A 22,589-nucleotide genomic window follows, 5' to 3' on the forward strand; every position below is an offset into this window, starting at 1 on the left:
CCTTAACGTTACAACCTTGGGGAAAGACCTTTTGACCTAAATGGTTGAGTCATTCATCGGTGGAGAGGAATGTGAGTTTTAGGAATAGAGAGAGGGGATGCAAAAGTCAAGATGTCGAGTAGCCTAAAAATTCTCTTTTTCCGGTTCCTTCGTGGAATCAATGGGATGCTCATTAGAGGTCGATTTGAAGCTATTAGGAAGAACGCAGTAAGATCGTTTGGGATGAAAGTGGATTGTGAAAGCTAGTTCCTATGCTTAGCATATTTATGTTTCAATCAACCTTGGGTATCTTGGAACGTGCACTCCCTTACTTGTTTAGAAAGATTTGCATCCACTTGTGCTTGTACATTTGCAAAAGTCCTTTCATGAACATTTGTTTGCTTTTCTTGTATTTTGTTTTCTTTTTCATGCTTTGCCTTGTTTGTATTCTTATGAGAGTTATGGGTCAAACTCTTAGGATACCCTTACGAGACCTCACTCGTCCTCATAGGCGACTTTGGGGTTTAAAGGGCTTGTTGTAGCTAAAAACAACCGTGATTCCTACGACAGTGAGTTAGTGTATATTCTCATCTCGTCTCTTGTTTAGTTTGTTTTAATAAGCTCGTCATTTTCACTCCCTTGGTTTTGTTTTGCTCGAGGACGAGCAAAAGGTAAGCTTGGGGGTATTTGATGTGTGTCATAAATGGCACACATTTGATGAGCATTTAGGTCCTTTTTGTCCTCTTTTCATTGCTTTCTTGCTCAATAAATGCTCGGTTTTATGCTTTTTCTCTCTTTTCTACCTTTCTATGGTTTTCTAGTATTTTCTCTTTTATTTCTTTTATTTTCGTTATTTTAGTTGTTTCCTTTTTATTTTTAGATTTTATAGATTTAGTTTTATTTTATTTTAGTTTATTTGATTTTATTTTTATTTCATTTTCCTTTACTTTATTTTATTTTCATTTTATCTTATTTTTCCTTTCTTTTCTTATTTTATTTTTATTTTATTTCTTTTACTTTTATTTGTCGGTTTTCATTTTATTTCACTTTGTTTTATTTTTCGGTTTTATGTGTGTTTTGTAGGTTTTTGTCCCAAGTCCAATTTGGTGTAGCTACTGCATACTTTTACCTTCATCACCATCATGGTGATGATGGTGATGGTTATGGAAGCAACCAGGAATTACCCAAGCTGCTGCCTCCACTTCCCCTGTTCCACACTTAGCTTCCCCTGCTCCTCACTTCACAACAGCAACATCAAATTCAACAGCAACATCAACTCCAACAACAACTCAATCTCCCCTGTTTCCCGACTTCACGCAACACCACCAACTCCACCACCGCACCAGCCACTCCTCCGCAACCACCAGCCACACAAAGCAGCCCCTGCTGCCCATTAATTGCACCACCGCACCAGCCACTCCTCCGCAACCACCAGCCACACAAAGCAGCCCCTGCTGCTCGTCATTTAACACCAATTTCAGCAATTAATTACTTGCTGCCCTCCTCAATTAACCATCACTCCACGCAACACACAATTCCCGTAACCACAACACCCTTCACTTCCCCTGTTCCAGCCACCATCACCTCACGTAACAACACAAACTCCAGCACTTCGTAATCCCGCAACAGCACCCACTTTTATCCCTCACCAATTGCGCCACCTGCTGCAACTTTTACCTCCTCACACACCACCAAATCAACCACCAGCGCACCACCATTTCCACCACGCAAACATCAACCAACATCCACCAATTCCACCTTCTACCTCTCGCAACAACAGCAATTGCAGCAACATCAAGTCAAGCCTCCATTTGCGCCACCTACTACCTCCATTTGCGCCTCCAATCCAGCCACCTTCGCCCTTGCTCCAGCCGTTTGAACCACCGCAGCAGCTAGCTTCACACCTCAACAGGTGCGGCCGCACTCGCAACCCTTGCGGCCGCACTTACCTTCTTTGCGGTCGCACGTACGTGGGCTTTAAGATGCGAAGCAGGGGATGATTTCCCTTGAGTTTTGGAGCAGCAATTTCCGTAGCCTTGACTTCTTATTTTGGGGGATTTTGCTTTTACTTTATTGCCCATTTAATTTTCTATTTTCCTTTTACTTTCTTTTTATTCTTTTATTTTTCTTTTCCTTATTCTTTTCTTATTTCTATTTTCTTTTCTTTTCTTTTCTTTTTCCTTTTCCTTTTCCTTTTATATTCTTTTTCTTTTATTTTAATTTCTATTTTATTTTCTTTTAATCTTTATATTTATAAATACCCATTTTTGGGTAGAGGGGAAAACAATTAGAATTAGAAATTAGATCATTTTCCTAGCTTAGTTGAGAGCTTCTCTCTCTAGTTTAGGGTTAATTTTAGGAGTAGATTTTAGAGAGAGAAAGTGTGGAATTTCAATGGTGATTGAGAGATTGAAGATTCAAATGTGACAATTGTATTGGAGATTTACTCTATCATCAATGAGCATTTCTAAACTCTATCTCATTTATTGCTTTGTTTAATTTTCATTGTTTTGATTGTTGTTTTGATTGGAATTTTGATGAATTGATGATTGATTTTGGATATTCATGTTAGTATTGGTAGAAATGATGATAATGTTTGAGTAGTTGTTTGGTTAGGGATTTGGTGAAGCTTTGATGTAATGAATTGATGTAAATTGGGGATAATTGATGGAGTTGATGATGTGATTAAACTTGGTTAATTGATCATGTGCATGTGTGTGATTAATTAGAGAGTAGCTAACTTTGATTATTGCACTAGATTGCATTGTAAGTTCACATTGATACGGACCATTGATTTGTGTCTTGCATTTACACGATTGAGGTGTCTTGTGATGTTTCCTAGCTAGAGTTTATCGTAGTTGACGCTAGTTAGACCTCTAGGAGAATAGCTTGACATGCTCTTTTGGTTGCATGATTGATTTTCCCTCACATTGCTTGACTTAGTCGACTTTCCATTCCAATTTTCATCGTTCATTGCCATTATTTGCGGATCCTAATCCCTAGCTCTTATATTTGTTTGGCTTCTTCGTTTTAGTAGTTGTTAGAGTCACCTTTTATCTCTTGTCTTCGACCTAGCTTAGGCATATAATTGGAAGCACTTAGGCATTACGCTTCCTTTGGGTTCGACCCTTAACTTACCTCTATACTTGTATTTAGGTTTGTTGAGTGTTTATAAATTTTGTTTGGCTTAGGGAGAATTAGCCCAACGACCTAGTTTTCCCCACGTCATTTTTAGGGAATAATGCTTGATTTGCGTGTTTGTGTGTTAGTTTAGAGAAATGCGTGCTTTTAATGGTTTTCTTATCATTTTACACATTAATTTAATATTCTCTCGCTTTCCGGTTTATTCGGCTTGTTTTGTAGGTGTGTCGGGATATCCCGAGACTCAAATGTCGAGGAGGAAGCCTAACACGAGCTTTGGAAGTCGACAAAACCGAGTACGAGAAGTTAGAGCACAAGCAAATCAAGTTGGAAGTCAAAGCATAGTGGCTAGGGCAAAGCAAAGTGGCTTGGGCAATTTGCTTGCCCAAGCAATTGAAGATTTTTATTAATGGATTTGAAGGCCAAAATTTCTGTCTTGGTCAAGACATTTTTCTTGGCCAAGCTCATCTTCCTGCCCAAGCTCCAAGCTAGCAAGCACAAGTAGCAAGCCCTGCACCAACTAGCCTGCCCAAGCTTGCTACCAGCAGCAGCAGCTAGCATAACAGCAAGCTGCCAGCAGCTACAGCCAGCATAGCAGCAAACTGCCAGCAGCTGCAGCCACAGCAGCAAGCTGCCAGCAGCTGTAGCCAGCACAGCAGCAAGCTGCTAGGAGCTGCTCTGCCCCTGCTGCCTCACCTTGCAGCCAGCAGGTTGCTGCCTAGCTTGGTAGGGCAGCCTTGCCTCTCCCTTCGCTCGCACAGCAGCTCTCATGCTCCTTGCCTAGCAGTCTGAGCTTAGGCAAGCAAGCCTTGCTTGGCCAAGCTGCTTGTGCAGTCTGTGGGTATTTTCGTCCAGGCACCTTTGCTTGCCCAAGCTAATGCGCCTGCCCAAGCTACTCTGTTTTGCGATTTTTACTCTTTCTTTCTTTTAATTATAAATAGCTTAGGCCTTCACTTTGTAAGAGAACCAAGTTTTAGCATATTATTTCTCTTTCATATTTTAGCTTAGGTTGAGAGCTTCTCTCTCTAGATTAGGCTAGTTTAGGAGTAGTTTTAGAGAGAGAGTGAGTGAGGAATTTCAATGGTGGTTTGAGAGATTGAAGATTCAATGGTAACAATTATATTGAAGATCTTCTTAATCAATCAATGAGCATTTCTCACTCTCTCTCATCTTTATTTGCTTTGTTTAATCTCATATTGTTTGGTTGATTTTGTTGATTGGTTTTGATATTGGTTTTGATTGAGTTAGATGATTCTATTTGTTTGATTGTTCATTTGATCTTGTTTCTTGAGTAGTTTACTTGCTAGGGTTTGGGTAAACATGTGTGATTGATTGATCGATTGAGATTGATTTGGGAATTTGAGTAGTTCTTGTGTTGTGATTAAATTGATTCATAGAGGTTTGCATGTTGCATAAGTTTGATTGGAGTAGCTAACCATGATTGCTAGCATTGATTGCATGATTGAATTAATTGACATGACCACTTGATATCAATTTGATCATAATTGGTTGAGTATTTGATTATGTTTCTTCATATTGTTTAGCACTAGAGGAATCTATGTTAGAGAGTATGAGGATGATTAGTTGAATGCTCCTAATTGCTCCTACTATTTGTCTTTGCATTGCTTGGATTGCTTGACTCCCTAATTAGCTTGGTTATAATGAATGCACGTTGATCCCCATTCCCTAATGTTTCATTTATTTGTTTGGTTCTTGGTTTAGGAAGTAGAATAGTGTTACCTTTCACCTTAGACTTCGACCCAGCTTAGGCGTTAATTAGAAATACTTGAACATAACCGTTCCTAGTGGTTCGACCCTTGACTTACCTTTATACTCGTATTTAGATTAGTTGAGTGATTATAAATTTGTTTGACCGTAGGGAGGATTAGTTCAACGACATAGTTTTCCCCACGTCAGCTTCATTTTCGAATCTCTTTCTCTTTTGTCCGAGATCACCAACGCTGTCTTTAGTGTTCTGATTTACTGTGTCGAAACTCTCATAAGTAGCAGAAGCATTTTCTTCCCCTTGACTCGAGAAAACATGACCATCTTTCTGTGGTGCTTCTTTGTTATCAGCATGTTCTGTCGTCTGAACTGGATTTTCATCATTCACTTTAGCATTCAAAGCTTCTGTGCTTGTGATTGTTGCTGCTTTTTCTCTTCCAGAACAAAGATCAGCACCTGTTGAACTGTTCTGTGTTTTGGTAGCTGATTCTGGATCCTCCACCAAGTGTACACCCTTTAGCCCCCATTGCAAAACCTTATTCTTTGACAGTGCAATTGTTGGTCCAACTTTGATCAGAAAATGCTTCGATGCTAAATTCTGAGCTGTCTCTTGGAAATTGTCAGTTTGTTCCTAATTACATACAAAATAAAGTTTAAGTAATCTACACATTTGAAATTTTTAGTGGTGGTAGATTTAAATAGCGAGGTTGTGCTTCGTATATTTTATATTGTATACATACCATCATCTTCATTTCGTATATGTCCTTAACTGGCATGCGGAAAAGCTTGTCGCATACTTCTGAGTAGGCAGTGAGCTCCAATGTTCTAGTGCCATCAGACACATCAAAAGTAAGTGTTGTTCTCTCATTGTAAATTACTAAATTAATGTAATTTCATGTTGGACAGAATAAACATTTGAAAGTTTAATGAGTTAACTTACTTGCTGAATTTCTTACCTATAAGCAGCATGAATTTCCTTTATTGAGCATGCTATGCAATTGTAAACTGTTCCAAGAGCAAGATCTGTTCGTTTTCCACAATGGGAGCATCCAATGTATGCTCTCAATTTCTTAAATTCCATATTAGTAGCAACAACATTCAACCAAAATACTTCATGTGGAAGTGTAGCTGCTAACTGCATCGTATATATATTGAATAAGGTTATTGTTGATGTGTTTATGGTAAAACATTTATCGAAACTATATCAGTTATGTATTTTGATGCTACTAATCATTTTATAGATATTTTGTAAGATTGTACCTTCCTCGCCTTTAGGCGGCCTATAGTTGTTACAGTTTTTTCATCTGTTGGATTGAAGGCTGCCTTAATTTTGTGTTGCTCATTGATTAGCATAGTTCGATGTTTCTTTGCCCTATTTGTTGTTTAAGAAAAGAAAATGTCAGCAGTTGAAGGTTTTGTCATTAAATTTGTAGACAATATTGAGTATTATCATCAAATCGTGCTTTTTACTTACAACAGAAATTATAAATTGTGCTTCTTTCAGCTCATAGAATTTATATTTTAGACATTGTTAGCCTAACATGTGAAAAATTTCATAAATTCAATTCTATAACACCTTACCATTCATTTAATGCTTTTGCTTTGTCACCTTCAGGTTCTTTCATGATAAAAGTTGACATACTTGATTCAAGTACAAATCCTGAAATTTGAAGGATATCAACATTTTTTGCTGTGATTTTGAAATTTTACATGCGTTATCAGTTCGAAATCAAAGTGTTATCTAAATTATCATCTAACCTTGTCGAGTTACATGACGCAAAACTGATTACTTGAAAAGGTTCACTACTATTTGAGACAGCTGATTCTAATTGTTCCCCAGCAAGATCATTCCAAGTGCAAACTTTCATCGGTTGATCAGTACTGAAATTAAGAGATTTTTCACAATATTCATATTGTATTGATATTGTATAGGATAGCTCCCGCTGAACTATCGCCCAGCTCCCAAGGTGCGCACTCACTGCCGAGAGAGCAACTAGGATGGGCTCATCAGCCCGATGGAGTCAGCCCGCAGAGCTGACTAGGCCGAACTCTCCATAAAGGAGATAGTACACCTATAAACAGAGGGCAAAGTACAACGGAATGGGGGGTTAGACACTCAAGTTATTATACTTTCTATATCTCTCTAAGTACAATTTCTCTCTCTAAACACTCTCTAACTTAGGCATCGGAGGGGGGTTCCTCGAGCCACCCCGAGGGCAGTTTACATGTGCTGCCGTGTGTAGGTTGTCGACGAGACCCAGCTCACCCAGCAGAACCCTTGGATCCACACCTGGAACAATCAGCGCTAGAAGGAGGGGAAGGATCATCTAACCTTAGGTTCACCAACTGATCAAGGGACTAGATGACAAACCACCATGGCCGGAGAGGAAGCTGTGCAAACACCTATGCAAAAAACCAACGACGCCAACCAAACACCACAAAAAACACCACCAGTAACCCTTGATTCAAAAGGATCTGCCGAAAAACTCAAATCCCAATCAGTTCAGTCCAGTTTAGTTCAGTTCAGCTCATAATTTCCTTCTCTCATAAAATATCTATTTCACCTCAATTCAGTTCAGTTCAGTTCAATTCAGCTCCAATCAGGTCAGTTTAGTTCAGCTCAGTTCACTAACTATGAACAGGCCCTAAGTAGCAGAATAATATAAAAAACTAACGCAAATTACAAATCTATGTTTAAAAAATCGTTGAACTTCTAAATCGTACAAATCTTGCTGCAATTGGCCAATTTATATGGTCACATGTAAATTAATCCGATTGCTTAATCTGTAGGTCACATGACTATCTATTTAGTGAATTGAAATTTTAATAGGCATATGGTGTATTATTCGTATAAGCTAAGAGATGAACTGAGGAATAGTGATATGACATTCAGCTAAATGTACCCCATATTTTTTTTATTTATTTATTTTTTTGAAACAAAATGTTCCCCGTATATAATATATTTGCCCTTAATTTAACTTAGGAAAAATTGCCCCCAATAATCCGACCTTTTGCGCGTCCGCTGAAAATAATCCCACCTATCGATTATTTTTTAATAATCCCACCTTTACCCCCCGATCTTTTTTATTGGTCCCTACAGGTTACCTTACCTATTGTAGCCGGTTTTGGGATGAAGTGGCTTCCAACGGTTATAATCCTTTTAAATTCCCTTTAAAAATTGCCAGGTCAACAATTTTGCTTTCTCTTTCTTTGTTCTCTGTTCTAAAAAAACACCTCCCCCTCTAATTTTCTTCTCTTAATTCACTTTTTTCTTTGTTAAATCTGTCGAAAATGGCTAGTAGGAGGCATAATGGGTCAAGTAGTTCTACTTCGTCAAGGAATTACGGCTTAGCTTTGCCAAAATTGAAGTGCAGGTGTGGTTTGGAAGCAATTACTCATACGGTTAAGAATGGTGAGAACGTGGGGTTGAAGTTCCATGGATGCCCTAGATGGCCTGTAAGTTCCATGTGTATTGCAAAATTATATGTGTTTTATTAATTATGTTTTATTAATTAGGGTTAATTAATCCAATTGAATTGGGGATTTCAATGTAGGGTTTTCATTCTAATTGAATTGGGGTTTTTTTTTATTTTTTTTGCAGGATGGTGATTGTGGCTTCTTTGAGTGGGCTCATGTTAACCCCAAAGTTGTTGATGACCTACGATTACAAGTGTTTGAAACAGATACTCAAGCTGCTGAAAAGGAAATGGAGATTGATTTCCTTAAAGAAGAATTGAAGAAGGTCGAGAAGAAAATGGGAAGTAAAGAGGATGAATTGGATGACACCAAAATGGAGCTTTGCCACACTCGAATTGAATTGATGAAGGCTACAAAGAATGAAAAGAATTTTTCCATTGCTCTGTTGGTTTCTTGGATTTTCTTTGCTTTCATGATAGTGATGTTGAAGGCATGACTGTGATGTAATGTAAATGATTGTAGGTAGTTAAACTAAGTGAAGTTAGTTTAGTTTGGTTAAGTAATGTGTTGTGGTCATTTGTGACATGTATTGAGCAAAGACCTAGTTGTTATGTAATTAGACAGACATTGATGAGTTAATGAAAGTTATTTTGACAATTTTTTTGCACAATAATTGAAATTCAGACATATAGCATAATCACATAGTTGCATAAGTTCAACAAAAGATGGTGACATTGTCTTGCCTAACATTCATACACAAAATACATCATGAATTGGGTGTAATTGTTGTAGGAATTAACACACCCAACATGATCAAAAGACAGTATCCAAAAGCTTTACATAAACATAGTTAAGTCTAATTTAATACACAAGCCCTAAAAAGTGACATGAAACTATTGAGTTGGTCCTTGCAAAGTGGAGGTCTGGCTTGTTTGACTGCACTGAAACCAGTCCATGGCTGACCTTGTCCTTCTTTGATTACCAAGGGTCTGCAAACACATATAGAAGACACAGATACATTAGGTTTTTGGCTAATTAACATTAAACACATATAGACAATGTACAGCTACTCACATTAGTGTGGGCTGTTCCATCAGGTGCAATGTACACATCTACACCTTGTGGAATCTACACAAAACACAAAAAAATCAAGCACATAAGCACACACTAAGAACAGGTTTAGGGTCTAATTGAGGGATGTATGAGAACAAAAAAGAACATGGGTCCTTCCCCTTCCCCTTAAGTCACCCCTTGCCCTTCCTCTGGTCCCACTTGCAGCACCCCTGTTCCCACTTGCACCACCTCTGCTGGAGGCTACAACATTTGAAACACCTCTTCCAGCAGAAGCACCACTCCCAGCATCAACTCCTCTACCAGCAGCAGTAGCCCCTCTCCCACCAGCAACAGCACCTCTCCCAGCACCATCTCCTCTACCCCTTCCACCCCTAGAGCCCCTTCCCATATTTATCATTCTTCCCCCTCTACCTAGTATGGTGGGTTGAGCTGTTTGGTTGTAGTGACTTGTATTAGGTCCTTGGGGTGCAGATGGCACAACCTGACTAGCTTGTGTAGATGGCACAGCCTGACTAGCTGTTGACGGCTGAGTTGATGGTGGAGCATGCTTTCTAGGCTTCCTCTAGCCCTTTTTGGAGCAGGATTAGTTGGCTGGACATTGTCCTTGTTGGGTCACTTTCTTTTATTATGTCCCTTAAGCTGGCAGAGTGAGCAAGTCATCTCAATCCCTGTTCTGGTCATTGTACCAGATTTCTTAGGGTTCTCATGGGGTCTTTGATTCTATTTTTTCTTGGCCATCCTAGGCCAATTTTGATTGGTGGCGGAGCAATTGATTTGGACACTTTTGGCTAGTGTCTTTCACCTTGAATTGGGGGAATTGAGCCTGCCATACACAAGTAACATGTCACACATACACATACACTAAGAAAGTCATACACAAATGGTGAAATGGTTTAGTTATTGTACCTGCATAAACTGACATGTAAGTGTCTTTCAAATAAGATGAGTGCACATACAACTCAGGCTCCTTTCCCACAAAATAGATGCAGGCAACAACATGACAACATGGGATGCCAGTCATGTCCCATTTTCTACAAGTACAGCTCCTTTCTTCCAACTTCACCACCAACTGATCCAATATGTAGCTAACATTGAAATGATTTTCAGAAGAAGGGTACACTTCACATTCAGCAACCTTTGTCTTCTCAAAATCCAACTTGACTTGAATCCTTGGATAGAGCACACCAGTAGCTTTCATCATGGTCTGCCTTTTCACTACCAGCCTTTGCATCAGTGAAGTTCTGATTTCTTCTAACATGTATAGCAAGTGTTTGGTCCTTGCTTGAATGATGAAACCATTAAATGTCTCTGCAATTTTGGAAGTTATTGCATCTGTTTTGATAGCAAGATTGAGGAAAGCTCTGCAAAACAACTGAGGCCTATGCAGCTTGAAGTCATTGGCAGCATCAACATTAAGAGAAGTAAGCTTAGCCATGTTCTCTTCATAATCAGCTTCATTGTAGCTCTTTGCAATATCCCAGAACAACAATTTCATCTCATCTCCTCTATATTTCTTGTGCCAGTGAGCAAATATATGTCTGGCACAGTGTCTATGTTCTGCCCTAGGTAGGACAGTTGAGACACTACTCACAATAATCTACATTTGCACAAAAAAAAGCCAAAAAAAAGAACAAACACCAAGTCAAAGTTTGCACACAACATAAACTAGCCTATGTAAACTATTAAAAATAAATGAGTGCAAAGTTAAGTCCATACCACATGCTCATCTGAAATGATTGAGATGCCTTCCCCTTCTCCAAGACTCAAGCACATTGCTACCTTCCTAAAGAACCACTCCCAAGAGGAGTTATTCTCTCCTTCAACCACTGCCCAGCAGACAGGAAACATTTGGTCATTGTTGTCCCTTCTAACAGCAGCCAACAGATAACCCCCTAAGACAGTCTTTAAGAAGCATGCATCTACTACCAACACTTTCTGCACCCTTGTATCCACCCATTTTTAAGCTCTTCAAAGTGAATGAACAACCTTTGAAATACAGGTTGGTCTCATTGTTTTGATGGTTCAGTTACAAGCTCAATCTCTGTCCCTGGGCTGCAGTTTTTAATCTCTTTCAAGTACCCTGCAAGCTTGTTGTAGTGGTCATGCATTGACCCATGTAACAACTTATGAGCATTGTACTTCACCTTGTAGGCAAAGTCTCTGGTCACCAACATCTAGTAAGTTTTCCTGATACACTCTTGTATCTCCTTTGCAGGCCAATGTGGCCTGGATTTGAAGACATCCAGGAACTGCTTTGCAACCCAACGAGATTTGAGCTGCCTGTTTCTCTTCATGTTTCTCTGACAAGTGTGTCCCCCTTTCACTGTCTTCACCACAATTGTTGCTCTTCTTGTATCCCAGGATGCATACACATAAAAAGGATAGCTCTCTATGCACCTTACACCCAATCTCTGAGATCTTTGCTTGTTGCTCACAACAAAAGACACATCTCTGCCCTGAAGTATTCCATACTTAGCAACTGCATCTTTGAAGTCCTCTCTGTTGGCAAACTTCTACCCAACCTTCCAAACAAATGTGCTAAAGTTTGTATGCTTAGACACTAAAAGCCCTAACCTCATCTCATCCCTAGAATCAACTCCTCTTCATCACCACCACTGTTGAGAGGGGTATGTATTTCTTCATCACTTTCTTCAAAATCACTCTGAGCCCCAACTGCTGCACTTTCCCCAGCTGCTGCACTTTTCCCAGCTTCTGCCCTGTTCTCAGCAACTTCTTGTATGCTCAAAACCCTAGCAGCCTCCAATTGTATCTTCCTTGCAATTTCAACTAACTGGGCAGTTGTATCTCTAACCCTCTGCCTAGCTATATTGTACTCCTCATCTCCACTATCAGACTGATATTGCAGATCTTCATCCAAGATCTCTTCATGTTCCCTCTCATACTCCTCCTCTAACTCCTCTAAAGCTCCAACCTCTAATTCTAAATCATCACCATCAGCATCTGCTCCCTGCTCCCCATCTGACTCCACATCATCATCACTATGATCTGAGTAAACCTCTCAAAAGAAAGGCTTTGAGCTCACTCCCTTGCCCTTGTTAACCAGTGGGTTGTATGGAGGGTCTTCATGGTCACTCTTAGTGCTATAATCTGGAATCAGGTCATTAATTGGGATGGGGCTATCTGGCCTAGAATCTTCCCACTCATATGACTGTACTGGGTCAGTTTGGGTGTTTGAGGCTGCTATGATAGAAGAGAGAGTGGGGAGAGCTGTTGCACTTGGTGAACTAGGGTTTATAACATATTTAACTCTAAAAGTGCCACTACAAGAAAAAAATTTATTTGCTACTAATAATTTGATGCGTTTTGTGCTATTCGCTGCAAATTAAAGCATGTTTTCCCTTCTTTTTAATAGAAATTATTAATTTGCAGGGGTGAAACATTAAATCCGCTGCAAATCATTCATCTTGCCTATACCCCCCAAACCCTTATTCCTTTGTCATTTCATTACTCATTCTCTCACCCTTCACCGCCGCTCTCTTTCCTCTTTCCTCACCAGATCGACTTCATCTTTCTCAGTCACCGTCATCCTCACCGGCGCTAACCGTCATCTTCGCCGCGAACGCTTCACATTCTCTCCACCACTGTGAATACTCTTCACCGTCACGTTCTACTTCGATCCTTCAATTTGCTCCTTAGTCTATCTCATATACATGGATCCAATTCAAGTAATCTCTCGTTCTCTCTCTATTTAAAGATTTGAACAGGTTTGTATATAAATTCTAGGTTTAATTTGATGAATACAATTGTGCGATTATATTTAATTGATTTTAAAATTGATTATTTTCAACATCATTATTAGATCTGTTGTTGTATATAATTTGATTTGATTTTTTAGCTTGTTTTGTATTGATTTTTATCTTAGTGTTGTTTATTGTCTTGAATTTGTGATTTGCCTAATATCGAAAAAAGCAATCTGATGCGAGAAAGACAGGAACAACTAGTACGATTTCCAGCCAATTCATCGCCTTGCTTTCGCTGATGTTCAGTCTTTAACATCAATTCCTCCGCCTATCGTCACCGCTACTAACTCTTGGAATTTCCTCGTATCTAAGTCTAATTCTACTCTCAAATTATGATTTATCTCTTTATTCTCTTGTTGAATTAATTGATTGAGGTTTTTGTATGATGAATTTGAATTTTCTGGTGATTGTCTTATTTGATTAATGTTGGTTGATTGACATAATTTGTGTTGGTATATGAACTTTAGGATGAATGACGGAAACTATGTGATTTCTTTTGTTGTTGTGGATGTTTTGTTCACTGGGGGTTGGGAATTGGTGAATGCATATGAAGTTTGCCTTTTGTAATCTCTAAGTTCTCTAAGTTATGGCTGGGATATATAAAAGAAATTGTCTCCTTCTTGAAGTTGGGTGATTAACTGCAATTGCCCTTTTGTGTTACCTTTTGTGTTATAAGATAAATCAACTTTTAAAATTTGTGGGGATATTTTAGTTAGGAAATTAAGCTTCTAGTAATCTGTAAATTTATGAATACAATGAGTTTTGAAATTATTAAGGAACAAAGTGTGGGATGGTGAATCTATCATATAGAAAAATCGCGTAAATTGGTTATAAAAGGTGGGTTACAAAGGGCCAGGGTTGATTTATTATGTGCCTTATTACTATACTTTAGAGATTTTCCATGATATTTCTTCTTTTCTATGATATTTGCCATCATACGAAGCAAAAAAAAAATATATATATAGTGGTGACTAGTTGACTAGTGCATGTATAAATTTTACTAGTTTGAGTTTTTTTTTTCCCCTTTTCTTTTCTAATATTTGGTGTATATATATAATTCTTGGATTTGTCTTTTAAGTATCAAAAGCCAATTAAACAACTTCAGATTACCATCTACAGATAGTGCCCTGTGCATTTCAGCTTTGTGTTCTTGATTATGTTATTTGGCTAATGTCTCTTGCCTCTCCATCATAAAATCAATAGTTTGCGGATTATATGTTGTTTTAAGGATAGTTTTTTTAACATATTTAACTTGGGATATTTGCTAATTATATGCAGGATAAAAGCACAAATTTTCAATTGATAATGTCAAATGATGATCAAGAATAATTGCTGGCAGCTCGACCCCATTGTTGTTGTTGGCCGCTTGACGCCACTACTATTGCGGCTGCTCTTTTATTATGCTAAGCTGTTGAAATGGCTGATGTATTGTAATTTTTTTTTTTTTTTTGATAAAAGTGTAATTATACAGGCTTTTGTTAATGGGAATATTTAAGTTACATATGCCTTTGAGTAGCAATTTTAAGTGTAATTTGGTACTTTTCTTTTTTCTAGTGCAATTACGTCTTAAGAGTAGAAATTTTTTATATAGCAGATTATTAGCATATTAGACAAATAAAAATCCAACAATAACATATTTAATTATTTGCAAATCAAAATATTAATTTGCAGGAGTTAATGGAATTAACCGCTGCAAATAAATCTATTAATTTGCTGCATATAACCAACTGCAGCAAATGAATCAATTGATTTGCTCCCCTGGCGTTTGCTGCCACTCCAAAAACGCAACAAATAAATCATTTTTGACTGCTGCAAATAAATGTTTTTCTACTAGCTTTGGTTGGATAAGGTGTTGGTGGGTGGAGTGGAAACAGATTTAGTGGGAGCATCTTTTTTTAACTCAACAGTGGGAGCATCTTTTTTAAACTCATCAGTTTTTGGCTTTAGTGAGCTGTCAGGGGCTTTTTGGGAAGGTTCATTAATTGTCAAAGGCTGACTTTTCTTTCTTGGACTAGATCTAACTTGTGGTCCCCTATTTATTGGTAGTTTTTTTGGCCTCACTGTTTTGGTTTGATTCTTTTTGGCTGAAGCCTGTAGCTCTGGGGGGAAGGCTATTGGGTCATTGTCATCATGCATAACATATACCTCCACCCCTTTGTACTTCTCTACAACTTGAATCATATCCCTCGTACTTTTATCATCTGTCACCTTCCTCAAACCATCCACCATACTCAACCCAGGAACCAAGTATAAAAACCCCTTTATTCTACCATCATATCTAGCACACTTCATCACCAACTCAACCAAATAAAAGGAGCGAAGTTCATCTGGGTCTATGCTAAAAGTTTTCCCCTCCCCATTCCTATAGCGCAACTGCCCATTGTTACCAGTCTCAAACACACCTTAATGCCACATTTTAAAGGTATCTTACCCATACCTAAATTAACATGCACTAAATTACAATCAAAATACAACAACCACCAAAAGCATGCAATAAAAATCCAGACTTTAAGAATCAAACACCACTACCATTAACAAACACATAAAGCGCAAATTTTTAGCCAAAAAAACAACAATTCACAACCATACTGAACAAATACATTGCAATTACTAGCATAAATTCATCAACTTCCAATTCAATTGATTAGGTTTCGAAATGTAGACGCAATGAATCGCAAATTACATGCAAAAGTTAGGGTTTAGTAACTTACCTAAAATGGCGAAATTTAGGAATTAGCTGTCGCAATTCCGCCAAAAATGGAAGCTTGAGACTTTACTGCAAGGTACGATAGTTGTTGAAGCTTCAATTATGGCTGTTGATCTACTTGGTTCCCAATTTTAATTGCTCTGTATAAGAAGTTATGATGAGAGAGGGAGAAAGTTCAGAAATAACAGAGGGTGGGTGGGAGAGTGATGACCTGTCATGTTTAAGAGAGGGAAAATTAAATACCCAAGTCCACATCACAAGTGTTTACCTTGTTAGCCGGTTTCATGTAAACTGGGACCAATAAAAAAGATCGGGGGGTAAAGGTGGGATTATTTTCAGCGGACGGGCAAAAGGTCGGATTATTGGGGGCAATTTTTCCTTTAACTTATTATTTAACATTGTCGATATGCATAATTTTTTTTAGAAAAATAACACATACATCGCTTGCATATAAATCTAGTAAAATATTATGTTAGTGTATATATATGTATATTCTTGATTCTATGTACACTCTAATAAAATTTTAGGGTACATAGGTGTGCCTATGGAAAATAAACTACAACCTGGTTACCCTAATAACAATTAACAAATATCCAAAACAAACCTAAGCTAATTGAAATTAATCAAATCAGTATTGAGAAACTAAATAATTTATTCTGTATATGAACTTACTTGAACTTATTAAAAACTTGATCAATACACTCCAATAATATAATCCGGCTCTATATCAAACCACATGACTAGATATATGATTGTATGAACACCCTGTGATAGAAGGGGGCTCCGTCCCCGTGCACCTTATCTCACTTATCACATTCGTCTTTAGTTATATTTAGCATAAATTAATTTTTATATAATCCTTTATAGAAGTAAAGGTAAAGTTAAATATAAAAAACTAAAAAAAATATATAATTAATTAATTTCTATTAATAGGCCATAAAATCAACAAATGACTGCCACGCTAAATAGTTATATGTGGTTATAAATATACACCAAAATATTTTTTTTTTTGATGCAAACGAGAGGCTAAGCCCCGGGAAAAAATAACAAGCAAAAGAAACTAAGGAGGAACTAAACGTGGCAAGGCCACCCCTACTACATCATCATGTAAAATACGTCCTAAAGCTATAGGAGGGAATTGAATCAACTTTATTTTGTTGTTCTAGGAAACACCTTGATTAGCAAGCCAATCTGCAGCTCTATTTGCCTCTCTATAGATATGGTGGACTTCAACTCTCCATTTAGGGTCTTCTAAAAGCTTCTTGCAGCGTCTGATGATGTGCACACCTTCCCTTCATTTGAAGCATCAGCCTTGTTCATAGCTAAAACCACAGCTTGATTATCAATTTGCACTTGCAACATTACAACTCCCATGCGATCTGCCAACTCTATCCCATACTCCATGGCTCTAAGCTCTGCCATAAAATCCATACTAGCACCTAAATTCATTGAGAACGCATATCTCAGTTTCCCAGTACAATCACGAAGAATACCACCACCACCATCAGGACCAGGTGCGCCTTTAGTCGCTCCATCTGTTTTAAGGGCTAACCAACCATAAGGAGGGGCCTGCCACTTTATGTAGACTTCTTTTCTTAGATTCAGACTCAAGCTAGCCTCATTTGTATTCTCACCAAAGACTCTCCGGGTTTCTTCAAACCTTGCCAACAGAAACTTACCAACTTCAAGTGGAATATCATTGGTATTGCCAAAGACAACACTATTTCTCCACTTCCATATCCACCACACAACAATAGCAAAGTATGTTGGACAAATTTCAGGGAAGAGATCGTTTCGAACTTGTACCTTTATATTGCGCACAATCCACTGCTTGAGAGTTCCTTCCTTAAAATCATTCGTGTTTGCTGGCCCTCCTACATGTCTCCAAACATCTCTTGGTGCTCTGCAATCATGCAAGACATGAAGAACAATCTCCTCCTAACCACAGGTTTTAAACCAAGGTTCAGTTGCAATACTACGCTTCACTCTATTAGCATTAGTTAGGACCCTGTCATGAAGCACAAGCCATAAGAAAACACGCACTCTCTGTTGTACTCTTAGTTTCCAAGCAAGCTCCCAACTTCCATCTTTCAATTCTGGGTGATCTCTATGAATAATGTGAAAGGCAGATTTAATAGTGAATTTGACATTCAAGCTACAACCCCAATAAACCAAGTCCCCAACATCCGGGTTTGCTCTTAGCACATAAGCATCAATTAATTTGAGGGAGTCTTCTGGGAGCAGGTTTGCAAAGAGATCCCACTTCCACCCTTCATGCTGATCCCACAATTCTTCCACCTTAGCACCATTTAAATTCTCAGATATTGCTGCAATAGTTTGCTCACGCAAAGGGGTAGGAGTAGCCCATTAGTTATCCCAAAAAAGGGTGGAGCTTCCATCACTAACAGTCACTCGAGCTCCCTGATTAATAATTTTGGCAGCTTCTGAAATCCCTTTCCACACATTTGACATGTTTGCCTTTCCTTCAAACATGTTCAAGTCACATAGACCCTTACAATATTTAGCACGAAGAACCCTTGACCAAAGAGCATTGGGCTTCAACATCATACGCCATCCCAATTTAGCTAGAAAAGCATCATTAATATTTCTTGCACTACAAATGCCAATCCCACCTTGTTCCTTGGGAAGTTGGAGACAATCCCACGACAAAAGATGAATTTTTCTATCATCTTCATCCCCTCCCCATATGAACTTACGATTTTTTTTTGTCCAATTCATCACAAATGGTTCTTGGGAGCTTGGCGGTCTGCATAGCATAGGAACTCATCGTGTTAAGGGTGGATTTTGCCAGTGTTATCCTACCAGCTAGGGAGGGATGTTTCGTTTTCCATCCAGTCAATTTTCTATCCATTTTTTCGCAGAGGTAAGCAAATTTGCTTCTCATTACTCTGTTAGTAAAGGTCGGCATACCAAGGTAAGTACCCAAATCCTCTGTTCTTACAATATTCAGCGCTTCACTCACACACTGTGCAACATCATCTGCCATATTTCTCGAGAAATATACCCTCGACTTTGGGTAACTAACTTTTTGTCTCGAGGCACCACAAAATCTGTCGAGGCAACTCTTGATTATCAAAGCTTGCTCTACGCTAGCATCCGCAAATAAGATGATATCGTCAGCAAAACAAAGATTAAATAGTTTTGGACCATGTCGACAAGCATACACCGGCTTCCAATTGCTGCTTATAATTGACTCTTCAATAATATAGTTAAGCCGCTCCATACACAGCACAAAAATATACGGGGAGAGGGGATCCCCTTGTCTTATTCCTCTCCCCGGCTTAAACACTTGGGTAGGCTCACCATTCCATAACACACGCATAGAAGATGTAGTAATGCACTCCATTATTACCTCTACAAGAAGGCAAGGGAACCGACATTCAAGAAGTGTATCTCGAATAAAATCCCACCTCAGTCTATCGTATGCCTTCTCGAAGTCAATTTTAATCGCCATCATACCCTTTTTACCTTGCTTATTCTTCATAGTATGTGTTACCTCTTGCATAATGACTATATTATCAGTTATTTGTCTCCCGGGAACAAAACTCGTCTGAGTACAAGATGTAAGGTGCGGCATCATGGGTTTAATCCTGTTTATTATAGCCTTCGTTATAATTTTATAAGCTACATTACATAGGCTTATTGGTCGGAAGTGGGAGGCAAGTTCAGGGGTATCCAACTTGGGAATAAGAACGATAAAGGTTTCGTTTAAGCGATCCGGAATGCCTTTACCAGCAGCAAGAGCATCCAAAACCACCTTGTAGACATTGTCAGCTACCATATCCCAGTGCTTTTGATAGAAAAGCGCTTGATAGCCATCCGGTCCGGGTGCTTTAAGTGCTCCCATTTCATTAACTGCTCTTTCCACTTCACACTTTGCAAAAGGCCGAGACAAAGCATCATGGTCTCGATTTGTGAAGTCAGGAAAGATACCAAAAGGGATGTCAACAACAGTTTGCTCTTCTTCATCTGAAAATAAATTCTTGAAAATAATTCACAATGGTCTCTTGCACTCGATCCTTTTCATAAATCCAAGCTCAATCACTCGATTCCTTTATAGCTGTGATTTTATTTCGCCATCTTCTAACAATAGTACTTAGATGAAAAAAGGAAGTGTTCCTTTCTCCATCTCGAATCCAATCCACTCTTGATTTTTGGTACCACAAAATTTCTTCTTGCTCGACAACATCATCAAGTTCATGCCGCAACTTAGCCTCCAATTTAATTAAATCACGAGATTTCTGTTGTGCTAGACACTTTTGTAACCCTTCAATTCTAGCTTTAAGATTTCTCTTTTTTTTTAAAAAAAATATTATGGAAGGTATTTTGATTCCATTCTTAAAGATCATGAGAAAGCTTTTCAAGAAGAGGAACCAAGGGAGCTTGTTTATTCCATTTACTCTCAATAAACTCATGAAATTTTTCGTGAGTTAGCCATGCTGCCTGGAATTTAAAGGGTCGATTTACCGATCCAATTGGAGCAAAGCCGTAAGGGGAGATCGACACAGGGTAGTGATCTGACTGAATAGCAGGGAGGTTCTTTGACTCTGCATTTGCAAACCTTAAACTCCACTCACCATTGCAAAGAGCACGATCCAATCTAGCACTTGTTCGAGTATCAACAGACTTCCCTCGAGACCAAGTATGACAAGGGCCACTAAACTCAACTTCAAGTAAACACATGTCTTCAACCCACTCATTAAATTTGGCAGTTCTCCTTGAGGTCTCTAGACAACTTGACCTTTTTTCATGAGAAAACCTTGTCTTGTTGAAATCCCCTGCTAACATCCAAGGTTTATTGGGAGAGGCTGCAAAATCTTTTAATTCCCGCCAAAGATCAGCTCTCTTCATAGGGTCAGGGCTCGCATAAATGGCAGTGAAATACCAAGGTTCGCACCCTACCTTTTTTATATCCATGGTAATAAACTGGCCGTGCTTGTGAATTGGCTCAACCGTGATTAATTCTGGCTTCCAGTATATCCATATACCCCCACTAAATCCCTGAGCATCCACTCTTGTATGACCAGCATAACCAATTACAGTAGCAATATGATCAGCTTGTTGTCCCCCCATATGGGTTTCAACAGGTGCTATGACATTAGGTTTATTAGTCCTAACAATATCTTTAAGTGCTATAATAAAAGCACGACTCCCTGCACCTTGCACGTTTCAAACCATGAAAGAGATAAGCAGTGAATTTGGTGCAAAATTTGGAGTTGCATCATCCATAGAAACATGAATAGAGGGGAGTGAACTCACATAAGCTTCTCTTAATAATCGAAATAAACAATTAACTTCATTGGGTAGACGAAGAGTGACTACAAGTTCCAGTGGCTCTGGTATCGGCTCCATCACTATCTCGATTTGGACCTCTAGAATATGGGTTAGGGGGTCTGCTATGCCCAGGTAAGCTACTTCCATCGGTTGACCCACACACAATATTTTGTCTGTTGGTATCTTGAGAGGAATTACATTCGAAGGTGGGGGAAACGTGTGATTGCTCCATTATGCTTGCATCTTGACTAACCCTCAAAATATCCTCCGTGTTTACTTCTTGTGCTTTTTTAGTAAATTGATCAACACTCAAATTCTCCTTCCCTACGGGTTGGCTTATTGAAGGAATTTGAATAATACTTTTTGTGGCTTCCACATTGGTGATAGGGGAGAGTGGTATATTATTATTGTTATTCTGCTTGGAAGATTTTTATGAATCTTTTTTTTGATTTTTTTGAGATTTTGAATTTTTTGATTGGTTTACATCCATATTTCCTTGTTTATCTTTAACACTTTGAAAGGATAAATTTTTTGGAAGATTACCAAAAAAATTCTGTGATTGGTCTGCTAAGTTAACAATTTCCACATGAGATTCTAATTGGCTTGCTGAAAAAATTCTAGTAATATCCTCCCTTTCCTTATTATGTTCACCCAAAATATTATCTTTTGGTAACAAATCTTTCTCATGCTCATCACCATCCTCATTTAACTGAGCTAAGGCCGCAAATTTCGAAGCTTCCCCCAAATCAGCTCCTGGGATCACGGCTGATTTTTTTGGCAACTATTCACCCAAATTTTTTGCAATATTCTGGGTGTCTTTTCCTGTCACCGGAGGTGGCTATTTCGGCCTCACGGTTTTCTTCCTCACCGGCTTTTTTACAAGAATCCAAGATCCATAATCATCCACTTCTTCTGGCCTAATTTTAGGTACATTATGCTGCTGCAAGACAGTCTCATTCAATTGTTCATTAACCCTATCAACCACCATGTCTTCACACATGAGATTCGAAGCACACTTGTCCTCTGTATGCCCAAGCTTTCCACATTAGTAACAGAGCATTTTAATACCCTCGTACTGAATTCTCCATATCTTACCTTTTAGCAAAAACTTAGCAAGCAAAGGTTTAGAGAGGTCAATCTCTACACTCAAACGTGTAAACTGCCCCCTCTCAGCATATGCCGTAGACCTGTCTACTCTGATTACCTTCCTAATCTTTTCTCCAACCTTCCTTAGAAAATCTTTGTCAAAATATTCAACAGAAAGATGAGGAATCCTAACCATGCTGTAAGGACATTGATTGAAGCTTCCTCTGGGATACAATTAGGTGTACAATAACACCAAAATATTGTACACATACATCCGTGAAATCCTAGCCTTTTCACATGTTAGCTTGAGTAAAGCTCCATTCTCTCCTCAACTACTATATAGTTACATAGATAATTTCATATCTTAATTTTTTTTTTTTAATTTTCTTTTGCTTCTATCTTCT

At 38.5% G+C, this 22,589-nt stretch overlaps 2 protein-coding genes across 2 annotated transcripts; both read right to left on the bottom strand.

Annotated features, from left to right (window-relative positions):
* Positions 1 to 10,124: 10,124 nt before the first annotated feature.
* Positions 10,125 to 11,510, bottom strand: LOC145594238 (uncharacterized). The gene is made up of 4 exons (XM_081650573.1): positions 11,367 to 11,510; positions 11,053 to 11,271; positions 10,243 to 10,933; positions 10,125 to 10,159 (listed from the first exon to the last, which is right to left on the bottom strand). The coding sequence occupies exons 1-4, from the start codon at positions 11,508 to 11,510 to the stop codon at positions 10,125 to 10,127; spliced, it is 1,089 nt and encodes a 362-aa protein (XP_081506699.1).
* A 3,417-nt stretch (positions 11,511 to 14,927) lies between these two features.
* Positions 14,928 to 22,381, bottom strand: LOC145594239 (uncharacterized). The gene is made up of 9 exons (XM_081650574.1): positions 22,195 to 22,381; positions 21,968 to 22,122; positions 21,643 to 21,880; positions 20,226 to 20,984; positions 18,522 to 19,794; positions 18,211 to 18,418; positions 17,848 to 18,102; positions 17,092 to 17,742; positions 14,928 to 15,470 (listed from the first exon to the last, which is right to left on the bottom strand). The coding sequence occupies exons 1-9, from the start codon at positions 22,379 to 22,381 to the stop codon at positions 14,928 to 14,930; spliced, it is 4,269 nt and encodes a 1,422-aa protein (XP_081506700.1).
* Between the last annotated feature and the right edge of the window lie 208 nt (positions 22,382 to 22,589).

Source organism: Chenopodium album, chromosome 19 (assembly GCF_948465745.1).
Source record: "Chenopodium album chromosome 19, dcCheAlbu1.1, whole genome shotgun sequence".
Taxonomy (NCBI): Eukaryota; Viridiplantae; Streptophyta; class Magnoliopsida; order Caryophyllales; family Amaranthaceae; genus Chenopodium; species Chenopodium album.

Bases quoted from the DNA above. Each gene is read 5' to 3' on its own strand.
- LOC145594238 (XM_081650573.1), bottom strand. From the start codon at position 11,510: ATGTTGGTGACCAGAGACTTTGCCTACAAGGTGAAGTACAATGCTCAT. The intron at 11,272-11,366 runs GTAACTGAACCA...ACAAGGGTGCAG, and splicing joins CAGGGACAGAGATTGAGCTT to AAAGTGTTGGTAGTAGATGC. The intron at 10,160-10,242 runs GTACAATAACTA...TGTGTATGGCAG, and splicing joins TTACATGTCAGTTTATGCAG to GCTCAATTCCCCCAATTCAA.
- LOC145594239 (XM_081650574.1), bottom strand. From the start codon at position 22,381: ATGGTTAGGATTCCTCATCTTTCTGTTGAATATTTTGACAAAGATTTT. The intron at 20,985-21,642 runs GTAATCTTCCAA...GAAACGTGCAAG, and splicing joins CCAATCACAGAATTTTTTTG to GTGCAGGGAGTCGTGCTTTT. The intron at 18,103-18,210 runs GTTAGTGATGGA...AATGGTGCTAAG, and splicing joins ATCAGGGAGCTCGAGTGACT to GTGGAAGAATTGTGGGATCA.